This window comes from Cynocephalus volans, chromosome 15 (genome assembly GCF_027409185.1).
Source record: "Cynocephalus volans isolate mCynVol1 chromosome 15, mCynVol1.pri, whole genome shotgun sequence".
Taxonomy (NCBI): domain Eukaryota; kingdom Metazoa; phylum Chordata; class Mammalia; order Dermoptera; family Cynocephalidae; genus Cynocephalus; species Cynocephalus volans.
In genome coordinates, this window is record NC_084474.1 from 40871808 (window position 1) to 40890258 (window position 18451).

Sequence of the window (18451 nt, forward strand, 5' to 3'; positions counted from 1 at the left end):
ATATCACCAATATACTACTAGGACTCTGCCCTGTCAAATTCCAGTGAGCTCCACCTGTCAACAAGCCCTGTGCACATGCATATGCACACACTTATGCACACTCACACACACAGATACACACACTCGCAGAGCTCAAACTAGGTTTTTGGTGCCTTGCTCTGAAAAATGACCAACCAGCAAAGAATCACCAGACATCTGAGGAAGTCTTTAAAATAAAAAAATAAAAAAAAATAAAACCAGAAAAAATCAGAACTTCACAGAAATAAAGAAATTATACAAGCACAAAACTAAACTCAACTAAACAAAATAGCTAAAAATAAAACCCATAACTAATACCCCTAGAAATTGGAAAATATATTGTATTTATATTAAAAGAATATTCTTAAAAGGACTATAAGAAGAACAGGAAAAAGCTTCTTAGAAATTAAAGATATTGTATCAGAAATAAAAAATTCAATGAAAGCTTGAAATACGAACTTAAAAGATCAAAAAGACAAAGAGATGGAAAATAGTAAAGAAATAAGTTAGAAACAATTAGAGGCTCACTCCAGGAACTCAATATCTAACTAACAGTCGTTTCGCAAAGACAAATCTGAAAGGACAACATTATCAAATAGGTAATTAGAAGAAAATGTCCTAAAAGTGACGGCTGTGAGTTTTCAAATAATAAGGTGTTCAGCACAATGAATGAAAAATGACCAAAATTAAACAGGTTGTTGTAGATAAGGAGATGACCTTAAAGGTCCAAATAGAGGAATAAAAGCCACCTACAAAGACTTGGGATCAGAATGACACCAAATTTCTCTAGTTTAGAAACTTTCAGACAGTGGAATAATCGTTTCAAAATTCTGAGAAAAAATTGTTTCCAGACTGAAGATTAAGACCATCAACCAAGCCAAACAAACTACGAGTTAAGCACGAAGATAGAAAAAGATACAGTCTATTCTTGTTATCTGTGGTAGTTATGTTTTGTAAAGTCACTGCAAACACCGAATTAACAAATACTGAACCATTGCTTGTAGAGGAAATATAGGCCTAGGTTCCTGTGAGCCTCCGGTCACAACAGTTTTGTCAACTGATCAATAAGTAACCTTGCTGTATGTGTGTTTCCATTTCCATTTAAAGACACCTTATTTAATATATTCACATATGTATGTACGTGTGTGTGTGTGTGTGTGTGTGTGTGTGTGTGTGTGTGTACAGTTGATTCATTAACATTGGACTCACAGCCCCAAAGCACCATAACTCATGACTGAATGAAGCTAATCTAACACATGCCTTTTCTCTGTAAGGCACATCACAGTCTTATTGTGCTCAGGGTCACTAAACAGTAATTCAGCACTATGCTTGGGGCCATTTTAAGCAGCAACATAAGCTGTAAAAATGTGCGTCAGGTGACTCAAAATTTTTGCCGCTTTTATACATGTGTCTAAATGACCAAAAAAGCCCTGTTTTAATTTAGGGGTTACAAATTAATTTTGCAAAGTCACAAATACAGAATCCATAAATAATGAGATTAGCTGTATTTTCATAAATCTAATGATTCACAAATCCTTTGTAAGAAATCTTCTGAAGGTTGTTACACCAAAATTATTGAATTAATCAAAAAAAAAAAAAGTCTAACACAAAAGAAAAGCAAGTCCCCAAATGACTGGTGAAGAGAAGTACCAGGGTGGTAGCTTTGTAGCAGACCTAGAAAGGACCCATCTGGGTTACACAGCAAGACAGTGGAGAGATCCAGGAAGAAGCTGGAAAAATAAGGCCATGATAAGTGCCAAATAAACGACAATTTGTACAATAAGGAAATGTAGTCATTGCACAGTATATTGCTGAACTGTAAATATTTACATAGTCATAACAATATAAATACTGAATATTGACTTAACAAAAACAGAAGAGAATTAATGAGAAAAAAATGAAAGCTCATGAAAAAACTCTTTAGTACAAGTAAAAAGAGCAATATTCTGAGGCCTTGAAGAGAACTTATTCTTTTTAAATTTTTTTTATTGAAACATAATTGATTGTTCATATCTGTGGGGTACTGTATTGAATATCAATACCTGTGTGCAATATGTGATGCTCAAATCAGGATAATTAGTATATTCAACATTAAACAATGTTATCATTTTTTGTGGCTTTTTACAATTTCTCACTAACCCCGTCACCCCCCTTCCCACCTCTGGTAACTTCAGTTGAAGATAACAAATTCTTCTGAATAAGATTCCGTTCTAGAAGCTAGAGATTATAGAAAATGCCTGTTTCTTCAGCTCAGTAATATTCACTATATATATATATATATATATATATACACGCACACACACACACATATGTGTACTAGTGTGTGCGTGTGTGTGTGTGTGTACATTAGTAGAAACATTAGTAGGTTAAGAAACATTAGTAGATTATAAGAAGAGACTAACCTAGAAAATATCGGTTGATTCAAAACAGTGCCTCATTTGAACCAGTAAGTGGAAGTTTTGATACCAGCAGAGGGAAAAAACTCAATAAGTGGTATTAGGGAAACTCAATAACTAGCATTGACAAATATTCCCTAAGCAAAATGAGAAAAACTCAAGTCACAAAAATGAGAACAAAGAAAAAGAATTGAATAAAAGATCATTGAGTTTAACCTGTAAATAATAGGTTCTGAAAATTTTTACAGAACATGAAAGACTTAGTAATAAAAGGTAAAATATAATCCATTGATTTTTTTAATGAGGATTTTAAACTTTGAATTATAAAGAAATCTATTTTGGGGGGCATACATGACAAAAAAAAGGCTAACTTTAAGACAGAAAATAAAATTGGACTCAGTTTTCTCTGTGATAATGGAGAGTTTTCAAGGGAAAAGGTTGTAACAGGATTTTTAAAATAATAATGACAATAAAAGGTAACCTCCCAATTTATTAAATGGTTTTACTGTTTTCTGTTAAAATAATATTTGGTTTTGCCACATAGTCTTTGGCATGTAAGTAGTTTTCTTCTTACTATTTTACTTCAAAAATATAAGGATTTTAAATTTTATTAAACAACTGTTTACCATCTACTGATAAAATCAAAATTTTTCTCCACTTATTTGTTTTTGTGCCAGATTCTATTCATTGATTTCCAGACTTGAGCCTGTATTAATTTCCTCCTTCTACTTTACTTTGGTTTATTGGGTTGCTCTTTTTCTAATGAAGACTGACTTTTTCTTTTTCATCTTTCTTTTTTAAGAATGAAGACATATTAAGCTATAAATTTTTCCAAGTCAAAAGTTTACACAGTGTCCCATAGGTTTAAAAGAATCATTCTTTCTTTTTCTTACTAAATAATATGAAAGTTCAATTTTTATTTCTTCTATGATCCTGCACCAATTTGATTGAGGAAAGTCAAAAAGGATTGGAACTGATACTAAGAGAAAAGGAGCCAGATTCAGGTCACCATCTTCCTAAAACCTGTATGTGAATATCTAAATGTTACATTTTCACAGTGTAATTTGATCTTAATAAAATCATGGAATGTCAGCTTGGAAGATATCCCAGAACTATGTAATGCATTAATAGTCTTCTCTTTAAAATCCCTAACCAATTGTTTTCTGGCTCTTCTTGTGATGTATGTGTCTGTGTAGTATATTAGATCGTACAGTGTTTTGTCATGGTATTTTCCAGTTTACGATTCTATTCTTTTCCCAAACTACTAGAAGCTCAGGGTAATTGGAATTCATTATTCTATTTCTTTGTTATATTTAGCAGTAATATCCTTCCTTGTAATTACTACCTTTAATACTTGTTTTGCCTTCTGGAGCCACAGTGAATAAATTCAGTTCCTTTTCCACTCAACAGCTGTTCAAATATTTAAACAGTTAGCCACCTTTCCTCCCAAAGGCCTTCTTCTCTAGACAAAACATTCTCGTGTAATTCAACTATTTTCATATAGGGTCATTGTCTTGAGAATTTTTGCCATCCTAGTTTCCTTTATCTGTGTGTATTCCAGTTAGTCAAAATTCTTCTAAAACTGCACTGACACATACTAAATATTTTCAGTGATGTCTCTGAGGTAAAAGTCCAATGGAATTATAACCTTTTTTAAAAAGACACTTTATTTAATGCCAACTAAGAGTTTATTAGCTTCGTGGTGTTGTATCACATTCATGGCTTATATTGAGCTTGCAATTGACAAAAACACCTAAGGATTCCTTACACCATTATCTGGTAAGACATGCAATGTGGTTTATACTCTAGACTTTGATTGGTCATTTTGTTGCCTTGATTCATTTGTAAAATCAAAATAATATTACTACTAACTCATGGGATTTTTAAGACAATTAAATGTTTTGACATGTATGGAAAGCTCTGAGAACAGTGGCTGATAAATGCAAAGCATACAGTAAATGTTAACTGTTAACTTTATTATCATTAATTATTATTATCAACATCCTTTTTGACATCATTGTCAAATATTTGTACAAGCTAATCTCTACCATGAAGAACTTTAGAAAAATCATTATAATCCAATAAGTTCAATTATAATAATAAAAATATCAACTGCATGAGAAGGACTTATTTATAAAGAGAGAACTTACTTCCTTTGACTACATGTCACATATGGCCATTCTCAAACACATAGAATACAAAAATGCCTAAACTGTGTTGTGTCAGTCAGGATCCAGTCAAGAAACTGGGAACAAAAATCACACCTGTAATTTTAACAGAGAAATTTAATATGAAGAATTATTAACTAGTAAAACGTGGTTAAATACTTAAAAAGGGTAAGAAACTGCAAAGAATATTGGAATAGAAAGTGCAGGGAACATACTACCTCTATAGCAGAGGAAGAGGACCCAAGGAAGGAATAAACATGAAGAGTTCCTCTCTCTAAGGCTGATATTCAGATCTCATGCGAAAGGGTGTGGCTGCAGCCTACTGGCTGGCAAAGGAGTTTGTGGGGATGTTGGTGGATGGGAGGTGATGAGCAGGAACCTCCTGCTGAGTTGCCCACAATTATCAGTGGGTCTCCAACATGCTGCTGGTAGCTGTGTCAAAGGAGCAAGAAGAAAAGCACATGAGAACCTAAAAAAAGAAGCTCCTTCCTCTTTTATGCCTTGCAGTTTTCCTCCAGTGCCCTGTACTAACAAACCCTAACATTATGCCAACTAGCAAAGGAGAAATGTTTGCAGGACCCAGCCCCATCATCACAAAGCAAGGGCAAAAAAATTGTGGATTTAGGGCTGAGATGCAATAAATTGATAAACGGCAGAAAGGTTTAACCTAACATGGCAATTGTGATCGTCTAAAAATTCTAATGTTAATATTCAGATGTTTGAAAATTCGAATGTAAACATTTTCTTTTCCTACAAAAAGTAAATATAGCAGAAATTTCCACATAAGAGTAACATTTAATTCAAAAAATATCTACTGGGTGATTACAAACACCTTGCCTTTTCAGAGCTCATGATCTAATGAGACAGAGTCATAAACGGCCAAATACAATAAAAAATGTTTTCATAGAAGAAGTGTAGAAGTATGCATAAGAATGAGTCCTGCACATTAATGACTAAATTCAGTTAAAACAAAAAGATGAATAATACTCTGGAGGTTTTTGACATGAGACCTCCTGGAATATTTTACTCTGAAAACTTTAATGTTAAGAAGTTCAGATAAAATAGATTAAGTTCAAAGAAGAAAGACAGGAATGATTAACAAAATGGAAAGATTGGCTTGTGAGGGGAAAGGCTAACAGAAATAAATCTATATAGATTAACTAAGTGACAAGAAAAGCAGAGAGCTGACAAGCATGAGTTAGACTTAAATACAAAAAGACTATAATCAAAGAGTAGCACTATAAGTGGAATTTAGTTTAATTCAAAGAACTTTATAATTGGGGAAGATGTGGAGCTTGAGCTAGGCCTCTAAGAATGGATGTATTTCCAACAGATAGAAGATACAACATGTGTCAATGGATGGGAGGATGGGAGCATAATAGAAAACTTTCTGTTGAATAATCAATTGAGCTAGTGCCAAAGATTCTGTAGAGGTACGAGAATGTCTCTGTTGGAGAGCAATGAGTTTTCTGTACCAAAACAGTGCCAGGCAGAGTAGGTGCTGTGAAATGCCAAAGGATTAAAAGAGTAATTGAATGATAATGAAAGAATGTTGGAGGAAGGAGTTTTGGAGAGCCTTGAATGCTGAAGAGTCTGTAAGTTGCCTCATAGGCCATGGGGAGTAATTGAAGAGTTTTTGTTATTTTTATTTTTTGATAATTTGTAAAAAGAAATGCTTTCAAGCCATTTGCAGCATATACGATGGGTAGGAGATGTGGAGATACTTAGGATCACCAGGAATAGCAGCTTAGAGACAATTTCACTGGTCCAAGTAAGATTGTATATCTCTACATGTCTTCAAACTAGCTAGATTTTTGGTTCTTCTGCTTTCACATTTGCAGTTTTCTTAGCAGGTGTGTCATGCTGCTTGTGAAAAATAAATCTTCATTCTCGTTGCAGCTTTAGAAAGTAAACATGAATTGAAGAGAAATATTCATTCTAGCCCAGAAGACAGAAGTGAAAACTAAATTCAATTCTGGAATTACATATTTAAATAGCCTTCCTAACAGAATACAGCGATACTTTCAAAATCAGAACCCCTGTGTTAACTTAGCTAGAAGAGAGAAAAATAATTCTGTGCTTTTTCCCTCCTCTTTCTCTCTTCTTTCCTGAATTCACTCTTCATACATCTTATCACTGATCTATCAGTTAAAGTAATCATCCTTTAAATGCGTGAGACAGAAAGGTTGACTCAGAGCAAGTGAAAGATCAGAACTCTTAAATGGGTTGGATGGATCATTTTAACCTTTTTAACTTCTTAGCTACTTTCCCTTCCTGAAGGTGACAGATCCTGATCCACAATTCACCAGGAACTCTATGAATGTGTCATAATCTTTTAGGTTCCCCCTCACCTTCTCCCCCATTTGAAATATGCTGGGGAGTAAATTGAATATTTTGCCATTTAATAGACTAAATGGCTTATTTTACTGTTTTTGGTATATGTGCGTATATGTATCCACTATGCACACACACAAAAGTAAATTTACAGATTTATTTGTATTCCCTAAAATGAAAATAGACATTTTTTCCCACATATTATCTCAGCAAAGTTTGTAATTATGTTCAACTGTAGATACTCTGACAGTTGGAAACCTACACCAAATTAGAAACAGGATCCTACAGGCACATCTGAGGATACTTCTGATTTCACCTTAACCATGTGGAAGTGTGCTCTGGAAATTCAGACAGTTGGCCCATATCTTCTGCAATCATAACTTCCAGAACTAACCATAATATGCTGAAAAATAGCTGTACTAAAGATCTTGAGAGAATAATCTTCATAACACTGCTCTCCATGCTTGTTTCATGTTTTTCTGCCACCAGTTTTCTTGATCACCCAGAAGGACCTACCTTTTGAACATTCACTGGTCAAATTCCTACCCTATTTTGCAAGGTCCAATTCAAATGTCATCTCTTTCACCAAGCCTTGTGGTTGATCCTTGTGTCCTACCCACACCATCCTATTTTTTCTGCCCATAAGATCTAATAGCGGTTTTTATTTCTGTTTTGACAGTTATTAAATTCTGCTTCAAATTATGGTCTTATGTGTATTTGTCTAATCCCTTCTACTTAGATTGATATTCCTTGTGATTAGAAGCCATGTGCTCCTGATGTTGATATCTACCACTTCCAGTATTGCACCTGATTTACATAAGTACTCAGCAGCTGATTATTCAATTTAATTTAGGGAGCCACATATAGTAATTGAGAAAGCTCTAGTAGTAGTTATTATTGGCAGGATGTCTGCCCAAAAAATTTTAAATGCTCCCTGCTTGTGCGAGGGAGCTTATTAATATTCTTAAGATTATATTTTAATAAAGTTCTGTGAGGAAAAATAAAAAGAAATACTTTGTGAATTAGTCTGCTCATATGAAACTGACTTTATGAATTCAAAGGGATTAGATTAAATTGATTGCATACATTGTAAAACCCAATTACTTGTGTTTTCTTCATCTATAAATGAAAAGTTTAAATGAAATTCCAGGCAAGTTACTTGGTCCTTATTTAATCATTGGTAAGAAAAGAAAGAGTGTGGGTGTAGGATTCTAAACAATCACTTTAGCAATTCTGATTTCGTATTAAATTTTGAAGGAATCTGAGCAATTAGAATTAAAGGTACAACAACAAGTAGAATAAAAGTCATAAAAGTGTAGCAGACTTTAAAATAAACAATATTAAATCTTTATATGTGTTAGGTATTCAAAACCATCATTTTCTTTTCTAGGAAGTTGCGGACTTGCCACAGCTCACTGACCATGCCCTAAAACAACAAAAACCTTGCCATTTCCTGGATTTAGTTTCCTCCTGGATAGTGCCCTAAACATCTAATTTATTATCATTTTTCTTTCAGTGGCCTAAGAGCCGGACTGTCATACCAAACTATTGAAATAGAAGTTGCAAAGATTCTTCTTTTAAAAGCCAAAATAAATTAGCCCATAAGATAACAGCACCACTTCCTTCCAGTTTATTAGGGGAAAAAGCAGGGGAGGTGGAGGGCCGGGATCTTTCTTAACTGAAAGACAAACATTTCCTGGCAATACAATTCTAGGATACATAAAATATCTTACAAATCTGAATATGACTTTTTGACAGCTGGCTTCAAATGGGGGTTCATACAGAAAGGGAAAAAAAGGAATTTTATGAAAAAGAGAAAATATGGTGAGGGATAAAAGACAAAAAAGGACTAAGGAGGGAGGCAGAAACCCTGGGGGAAACGTAATGACATGAATCAAACTCGCACTGGGGTGATCTTTTCATTTCCTTGAATCTCTTCCTCTTTCTTGGAAATTTGTCTTGATTTTACAGCTTATGACCTGAGTCAACTACTGCCATGGTATTTCTGCTAAAAGCTCAAACCATTAAGACAAAAGCAGCCTTGGCACGATTACCAAGACAGGTCGGTTTGCACATTTCATTTCATCTTGAACTTTGACAAGTAAAATTGAGTTCCTGATGGCAGGCAGTGGGAATTGGGGATCAAAGAGTTCAGGATATTTAGCTGCCACTGGTTCTTGTAAATACATCTTAGCAGCCAGGAGTGAACAAAAATAAGTAGGCTGGACATGATAATTTGAGCAATAACTGATAAAAATAAAAATAAGTTCTTTTTGTGTGTGTGCACTTTTAAATTTCCATAAGTATGTGAAATTACTGAAGTACTTTCTAAAGTACAAGACACATGAGTGGAATCATTGCTGCCATCCATATTAATAGCACCTGCATTAATTGGTCAGTGTGTCATATTTTCTTCTTTCAATTAAACTGTGTTGTCCAAGATTACAATATTCAAAAAGTCTCAAAAAAAATTATAAAAACAATTTAACCACATATTCTGTCTCTGGGCTTATTTGGTTACATCTGAAAATACTGAAAATTTTCATTGTATAAAAATGATTGTCCCATCAATCAATAGCTATTTAAAGCATCTGGTATGTCTTGCACCCCGTCTGGAACCTAGCAAATGTTCAAATATTTCTATTAGAATTAGTAACCACTCAACATTATTTTCTTGTGATGATGATGAGGATGACTGATATTTTTAAATTTCTGATTGCTAGATACCACCAGAAAAATAACACTGAGAAACAAAGATCTAAAGGGTGTGTGGGACTCAAAGAGCTTACAAAGAGAGAGAATATACATAAATATTAAGATAAATTTACACATCTTTAATTAAATGTTCCCATCATCTTGATCATAAACCTTAAAACTGCTCACCTGAACACCTCTGATGAAAATAAAATTATATGTACTAAAACATTAAGATTATTAAGCTTATTTAAATTAGCAAATGTCTGGAGAAACATAATGCAGTAGGAAAAAAATCACAGACCTTGGATTCAAAGAAAACTGTATTTAAATCTCATCCCTATGAAAACTGATAAAAACGTTCAGTGAGTGACTACGAGGTGCTAAAAATTGTGCTCAGTGAGGTGTTTCTGATAGAATCCCATTTTGCAAGTGAAGTTCAGGAAGATTAAACAGACGGTTCAATGTCGTATCTAGCCAGTGGCAAGCTGCGGTCCACACTCAACTATCTGGTTTTGAGCTTTATCTCTTATCCACATCTGACCTTGCTGTGGTACTGTTTCCTCCTCCCTTAACCCCTGAGTCCTAGAATCACAGCATCCGCCTTCCTTCCAGCTCTACACTTACCACTAAACAAGATCTCACCTTTTTGATAGTTTTATTACTATCAGAGTTCTCACAACTCCCAGACTTATTTCCCTCCTTTTTGGGTGCCCCTCAGTTAGGCAGTATACAATTACCCCTGAAAGTGTTTCTTGACAATATCACAAGTTTTCAAATGCTATCATGTCCAAAATTAATCTCAAGATCTTCTTCTAGAGCCTCTTCCTCCCAATCTTCCCCAACTCAACAAAGGATGATAGAATCTCCCAGTTTCTCAAGCCAAAACAGTGGTAAATCTGGCTCTACCTTTCTATCTTTTCTGCCACTTGAGAGCCTAGGACACTGTTATTTCTTGTCTGAATGATGACAGTATCCCTGGACTGATCTTACTTCATTGAATCTGCCCAATTCTTTCCTGACTTGTGCCTTCCTTATTGTTCCTATTGGTTCCTTTTCTTCCCTGGCTCTTGGTAGAAGCTTTATTGTCCTTCAAACCTCCAGTTATATGTCACCTCCTCAGAAAGTCCAGCCTTCACTAATCTCCCTTGATAGTTCTCCCTCCTGCTGTTGTCTACCTCATTTATTTCCTTCTGAGTATTTTCTGTTTTAAATTATTTGTTTGCTTATTAACTTATTTTCTGTCTACACCACTGTCAAAGAAAAATTGCACCAGGAAAGTTAAACAGGCAAGGAAGACTTTATTCAAGACTATTTCAAGAGGGGACAGAGATCAAACCCAACTCTACTGAAACAAAAGGCAGGAGAGTTTTGAAGAGCTGGGGCGAGTTAGTGGAAATGGGGGGAGGTGTCAATGTGATTGGGGCATCTGTGTTTGCTAATTGCTGCTTTTTTAAGTTAGGCTACTACACAGTGGCTGGGAGATATCTTTCTTGATAATTACATTTCAAAGGGATGGCTCCCAGATCCTTAAGAAACACATTTCTGAGCTGTAAAACTGGCAAGAGTCTGGAAGAAGATTTATATCTCAAATGACTGGTCAAAGAATTTACAATTGCACCTTTCCTAAAGTAAATGTTGTAAGAATGGGGAAGTCAGGAAGAAGCTTGTCTAAAGTTTAGTCAAGCTGAGGGAAATGTTAAGGTCATCTCGAGCACCACTAGACTGTCACGTTCATGCAGAAAAAGAAACTATTTTACTTATACGCTTAAGTGCCTAGTACAGTCCCTGACACACATATTCTTAATCAAATTTTGGTGAATGAACCTATGAATGACTATGCTATTCTGTAATACTTACCTGTGTTATCTCAGGTATTTATCATCTTTAGACCTCAGTGTCCTGTAAAATTGGGAGAATACTATCCATATTATAGGTCGTTAGGCTTAAATAGGATTATGAATAGGGTTTCAATAATTAGAACATTTCCCTTCCCAGATACCATGTTTTATAAACAAAGTCTATACAAAGTTCTTAAAATAACACACCGTTTTCAATTTTTTTTTTTTTTTTTTTTTGCTTTGATGATTGGGAATCTCATTTGTGTTATCTAATCATGAATGCTACTATACATTTGTCTTCTACCAACATACTCTTATTTATGATCAAACACAAGATACAAAGATAACTAACTATACATGAAAAATGTAAGAGTAGCATAACTTTAAACTTCAGACTTCCCAGTGAAAGTGTTTGGCAGGTGTCACCATATGCCTTGTTATCTACAGGTATAAGTGAATCGCAATGAAAGAAGCACATGCACTGCTGCACCAGGAAGGTTTTGAAGTGACATCTATGCCTTAGGGTTTGGTGGTAGCCAATAATTTGTCTTTAAAATCTTTCAACTCAATGTCATAGTTGTATCTACACCAGCAATAAAAACTAAAGCATGAGCCATTACTCCTTTGATAATCTGTGACTGTTAGACAAAAGTAGCTATTTTAGCTCTTACTCTTTAGGCAATAGTCTCATTGTCCTCCTTAGTTTGCAGAGATGGATACAATATTGCTCTGGCCAGATAATGCTTGGTCTTCCATCAGGCACTTACATAGAGTAGGTTCCCACTTCATATTTCAGTACTTGAACTCAAACACCATGTGTTCTAATAGACAGTGCCGGAGGCAGAACTAACCCTCGTAGGCTAGGGTTTCCCCTGTATGTAATGATGGTGAGGACATACAAATACATTTATCCCTAAAAAAGGGAATAACAAGCCTTTCTTAATATGGTTCTTTCAGTTTTCTTAACATAAGAGTAGTTACAAAGTAAAAAACTTTTAAATTGATTAAACTGATTTGGAAATATAAAATTACTCCTACAATATGTGGAGCTTCCTTAAAAAGTTAAACAGAACTACCATACAACCCAACAATTCCATTTCCAGAGAAAAAGCAGGAACTCAGATACTCTCACACCAATCCTCATAGCAGCATTATTCACAATAGCCAAAATTTGGAAACAGTTTAAATGTCTATCGACAGACGAATAAAAAAACAAAAGGTGGTAAGTGTGTGTATACACACACATGTGCATGCGCACGCACGCGCACACACACACACACACACACCAGTGGAATAGTATTATTCAGCCTTAAAAAGAAATGAAATTCAGATACATGCTACAACATGGATGAAGCTTGAAAATATGCTAAGTGAAATAAGCCAGACACAAAAGGACGAATATTGTATGATTATATGACTATATGATTTTTATTTGTATTAATGATAATATGATTTATGAACTACCTAAAATAGGCAAATTCATAGAGATGGAAAGTAGAATAGAGTTACTAGGGGTAGGGTGAGGGGGGGAATGGAGAACTATTGTTTAATGAGTATAATGTTTCTGTTTAAAATGATGAAAAATTATTTAAATGGATAGTGGTGATGTTTGCACAACTTTATGAAAGTATTAAATGCCATTGAATTATATACTTAAAAATGATTAAAATGGTAAATTTGATGGTATGTACATTTTATCACAACAAAAAATAAATAAATAAACATTAAAAAAATTACTCCCCTGTAATACAAATACTCTATTAACCATAAGATTAAGATTTTCTCCAGGTTGGGGAGAGTTGCAAGGTGTTATGAAGAGCTCCAGATGTGGATTCAGAAGATTTCTTCTTAACTCTCAGCCCTGTCGCTTGCTAGGAGCAAGCCTGTTATGTCTTTGCACTTTAGTTTCTTCTCGGTATGCCATCCAGTAGAGTTGTTTTGATGACAAAAATTAAAATGCATATAAAGTGCTTTGTAAACTCAAACAACTATGCAAGTGGATGGAAGCACTTTTATTGCATATTTTTGGGGGGAACTTAGTAATAATAATCTTGTGTCTGAAATGCATTTATTAATTCCTATTTAAATTCCATAAAATATTAAGTTATTGCTGGTAAGAGCCAAGGGCTGTTTTTGTTTGTTTGTTTGTTTTCTCTGTTTTAAAGTATTGAATCACAGTTTTTAGAATGAAAAAAATGCTAAATTTCTGAGGAAACCATATTTCTATTTACCATTCCCATAATGAATGGGTCATTAAACCTTTCTGTTTACCTTATTTCGATACCTTTTGTTCATTGTTTAGTCTCATTGTGCATACATTAAGAAGAAGAGCTAACTATAGTATCTTAGAAAGAAGGAACAACTATATTACATCTTGTCTGGGGGGGGAAAGGTCTTTAACTATCATAAATGAATATCAAAATTAATGTGAAATGCCAACTAATTTTTTGTTTTCCTCCTTAGTGGTTATGTCTTTGACTATGATTACTACAGAGATGATTTCTACAACCGGTATGTGAATTTTTCATCCTTGTTTCCCTGTGATTTAAATTATCTTTTAACTATTTAGTGCATTTCATTCACAGGTGTTCTTGACAGCTGTTTAAAATAATATTTTTATAGCTAAAAATAAAATACTTACTCCCAGTAAAATATAATATAGACAGATTTTCCTATTTTCATTATATTTACTGAAGCATAATGGATCTTAGAGTTTTAGTACTTTGGAGATGGGTAAGCCTAAAATTTGGTTCCTAATATTCACATAATATTTCACAGATTTAATTAACTAATAATATTTTCAGCGTCTGTTGTTGACTTAGAATTCTTCAAGACTGAGAGTTTTGTAAACTCAGAAAATGACTCCAACCTTCTAAAATATATCTGCTTTCATGACACATTGAAAAAGCTATATTGATTAGATTCATTAAAATTTATAGAACTTTTCTGCTTTGCATGATAGTGTAGGGCCATAATAGTGACCACAAAAGATGAAAACATGTAAGGTGTTGTTAACAATCAATAGGAAAAATAGGATTGTCCCAATCCTGACCTTTAAAATTTTTGTCAAAACATTAAAAACTCTTTTGTTCTTTGCTCTGTGAATACAGAGGGAACTATAGTAAAGCTAGTGGTTATTTAGGACACTGTAATTTAAAAAAAACAATGAGACTTAATGTGTTTTATTTCTTTGCAAAAAGTAACTTATCGAGAGTAGTTTGAACAGTGCAAACCTTCTTATCATGTACAGCTTACTGTATGGAGCAAGTTACCTGTTACATGTCTAGGTAAACTGTCATGCTCATTTCTGAGGCTGGATCACCTTCAACATTTTACCAGTGTTGTGAACTATCTCTGAGAGTTCCCTCAATGTGTAGTTCTTTTGCCAGCATCACTTCCTCCACATCTTCGTCCCTTTTCATCACATCACATGCACTTGCCTCATTTATATCACTAAGTTCCTCAGGCTCCATATCTAGGGTCTCTCGAAAGGAAAAAGTGTTAATGTCCCTATGTTCAGCTATTTTTCTATAATTTCATTTACATTTAATTTGAGTTTCACTTCCATTGTTAACATTCTTTAATTCTTTGCTGCTCTTTCATTTCATCTTTTTTTTAAAAAATTTATTTAATTTGTTTGTTTGTTTGGTTTTGGTGACTGTCCTGTAGGGGGATTCTAGGCCTTGACCTTGATGTTACAAGGTGGCACTCTAACCGACTGAGCTAACGGACCAGCCCTGCACTTTCATCTTTGTTGACCAATTCTCTCTTTTGATTATCCAGTTTTATATAATGCCACGTGGGAGACAAGGAGGCATTGTGATTACACAATTGCTGGCTGTGCATGAATCGAATAGCAGATGAACAGTGACCAATCAATCACTGATACACTTTGAAAGAAGCGATGTGATTGGTCACTGGTCAAGATGTGCATTTGTTATTTACATAGGCATTTGTTATTTACATAGTCATTTGTGAAAAAGCTAGAAGCAAAGTTTGGACTTATGAAATTACTTATGGTTTATATGTTGTGGTGAACTGAAATTCATGGATAATGGAGACCTGCAAAGTGAGGTCCGACTGTAGGTAGATAGAGAGATCGTTGGACCTAAAGAATGAGGTAAATATCCTTTAAGCTTTAAAGTACTATTCAAACAAAAAATCCTGAAGTACAAAAATGCAAACTTGAGAAAACAGTTTTCCAAAGACATTTTTAAAGAGAGAAGAAACTTTGTGATTCTTGAAAGGGTCTTGCTCTCTCTGCTCCAGCCTCATGGGTTCTTTCTCAGTTCCACAAAAACACCACGTTCCTTACTGCCTCGGGTCCTTTCTGTGTTATTCCTTCTCGTCAGACCTCTTCTCCACCACCTCATACACTTGAATTCATCCTTCAGATCTCAGCACGAACATCGCACACAGATTAAATCAGGATCCTCTGTTCTTCTCTCTCACTGCCCAGCCCTGTTCCTTCGCAGCACTGCCCCTAATTTGAATTGCTGTGTTTCTTTCTCTAGTAATAGTATTTGATTCATGTCTGCCTTCCTTCCTCCATGAGGGCAGCAATGATGTTCAGTGTTGCTTATCTTTGTATCTTCGGGGACTTACAGTAAGCCTCGCACATAGTGGATATTCAGTTTGTATTATTAATTCATCTCCTTAGATTCAGAGACATAGTCATTTTCCCAAGGTCTCGCAGCTAATTAGTAACAGAACTACAATCATAACCTAGGCATCAGTTTAAATTCAATAACCAACTGTGTGAATATGCAAAACACAGGGGTAGCAATGCCAGTCTATGGCATTAAATTAAAGGATACAACCTTGCCTACGTGGGAATCAGACCCACAACTGTACCTCATCACTACTACTATATGTTCAAACTACCAAGTTAAGCAACTTATTTCACGAATTATCCATTTATAACAAAAATTAATCTTAAGAATGATTTTCTCAAATCATCTTACAATTTCTACAAAATATATTTTATTTTAAATATTAAATTGCTTTTAATAACTTGTTCTAAAAGTGATGTGGACATCTGCCAGCAATAAAATAATCTCATTTACTATAAGAAAAGATGACAGACAGTCTTTATACTATTTGAAAATTTTAGCTTTTCACAAATTCTTCTACAGCTTTTTTCTTTGGGGTGTAGAACACATAATTGCTATGAGTAAAATTTTCAATTAATATACATTGTCTTGTAGTCTGTCAATATGAAATTGTTTTAGCATATTCTCTTAATTGTTTTCTATCATTTGACTTCCTTACACATATAAAGAATTTCTACCCAAAATGGAGTTTTGCTCCAGAAGATAGGAGACCCAAGTTCTGGTAACTAGGCTTGTAACTTGAGGAAATCAGGTTTTCAGTTTCCTCATTTTTAAAAGGAAACCAAGATCTTCATTTTATTCTTTATAAGTGATAGCTCAATAAAATCATTAGATAGATAGATGGATAGATGAATCTTTCGATCAATCTTACTTGCCAAAGAGCAAGAGCCCTAAATAGTCAAATAATTATAGAGCCTGTAGCTTTCAAATAACTCTTCATTATACAAAAAAGCTAACTTTTAACAATTTTCAAAATCATTTATTTGTTTTATATACAATCTGTTTGGCTTATAAATGTGCAATAGATCAGTTTGTTTGTTTTAGTAACAGACTGTCCAAGCAGTCTGTGCTCTCATTAGTTTATTTTCCATTTTTTTTTTTTTCACTTGGCTAAGAAAGACAGAAGCATCTGCTGCTAGTGGATATACTCAAGAGTTCCCTGTAAACACAGAACACCATGAAAGAAAAACAGAATGGAGAGGCCAGACCAGATAGCTAGTTAGCTAGTTTACAGTCACTGCAGTTTTATCCATAGTAACTGTTTCCCATAAGCTACACTCTGCTTGTATTTATAGTTAAAGCTTTTTCTCTTTTTAGTAGGGTGCGAACTTGGGCAGGTTATTTAATATCACAAAACCTTTTTATCTGTTAGATGAGCATGAAATTAATCTCTAACTCATAAAATTATTTTGAGAATTAAATGAGGTAACATATGTATAATGACCAGCATTATGCCTCCTGTATTTTTAACGCTTAATAATGTTAGCTACTAGTAACATTTAACAGTAACCATCAACAATGATCTTATACTGATATTCATATGTTCATATGACTGAGAAATAAACTGGCTGGTAAGCTGTCCTTCCATAATAATTCATTATAACATCTCTGGATTATTCTCTTTTTATTGTTTTCCCTCCTCCCACTCCCCAGAACATTCCAGCTGCAGCAGAACGCACCTGCAGAGAGAGCACTCAGCTGTTTGTTAACGCCATGCTGCTTTGTTTAGATCAGGAAAACAGAAATCACACTAGTTATGTTCAACAGGGATAACTGCATATAAAAACTTGCTAACTGGGTGTTAAGGGACTAAAAAGGCAAAAAGAAACTATGGTATAATGGAGTTAGCAACTGCAGGAAGCAGCTACAATCTCTAGGGCTGGAGAAACTAAGGAAGAGGTTGGGATTATCATAATTTACTGTAGAGAAAGGGCCTAGCGGAGATGAAACTGAGCAGGAGGTTCTGCTAGGCTGGTGCTGCTGTATCTGAGGCCACGGGGAATCTGCGGGGCTGGCACCCAAACCTCTGAAGAGGGGACAGGGACTGGATGGTGCTGGGATCTTTGAGAGAGTGTGAAGAGGCTGTCCTCCAAGTACTGGAAAATTATTCAAACAGGATTCTGTGGCTGCTACTGGGATCAATTGTTGCCAGGGTAAAGAAGAAGGTTGGGATGATGATAAAGAAGAAGGCTGACAAGAGCCAGAAGCCAAAACAAAAACAGGAAGCCAAACAAGAAGCCAGTTCCTTTTTCCTACTGTAGTCTTGCAGTTTCCCTGTCAGGTCCTGTATTGGCTGAACTAAGCAGGGAGCCAATTGGCCCCCCATAAAAATGTGGTTTGCAGTCCCAACCCCACCTGTGCCTAAGGGTCTGAAGCTGAGAAACAAT

General features: G+C 34.8%; 1 protein-coding gene across 9 annotated transcripts in view; it reads left to right on the top strand.

Annotated features, from left to right (window-relative positions):
• Window positions 1-18451, top strand: part of RALYL (RALY RNA binding protein like) — a 711785-nt gene that overhangs the window by 605801 nt on the left and 87533 nt on the right. For all 9 annotated transcript variants that reach the window (XM_063079136.1, XM_063079135.1, XM_063079134.1 and 6 more), the window contains one exon: window positions 13915-13962. In XM_063079136.1, coding sequence (XP_062935206.1) covers window positions 13915-13962 — 48 coding nt within the window. The remainder of the gene's footprint in view (window positions 1-13914; window positions 13963-18451) is intronic.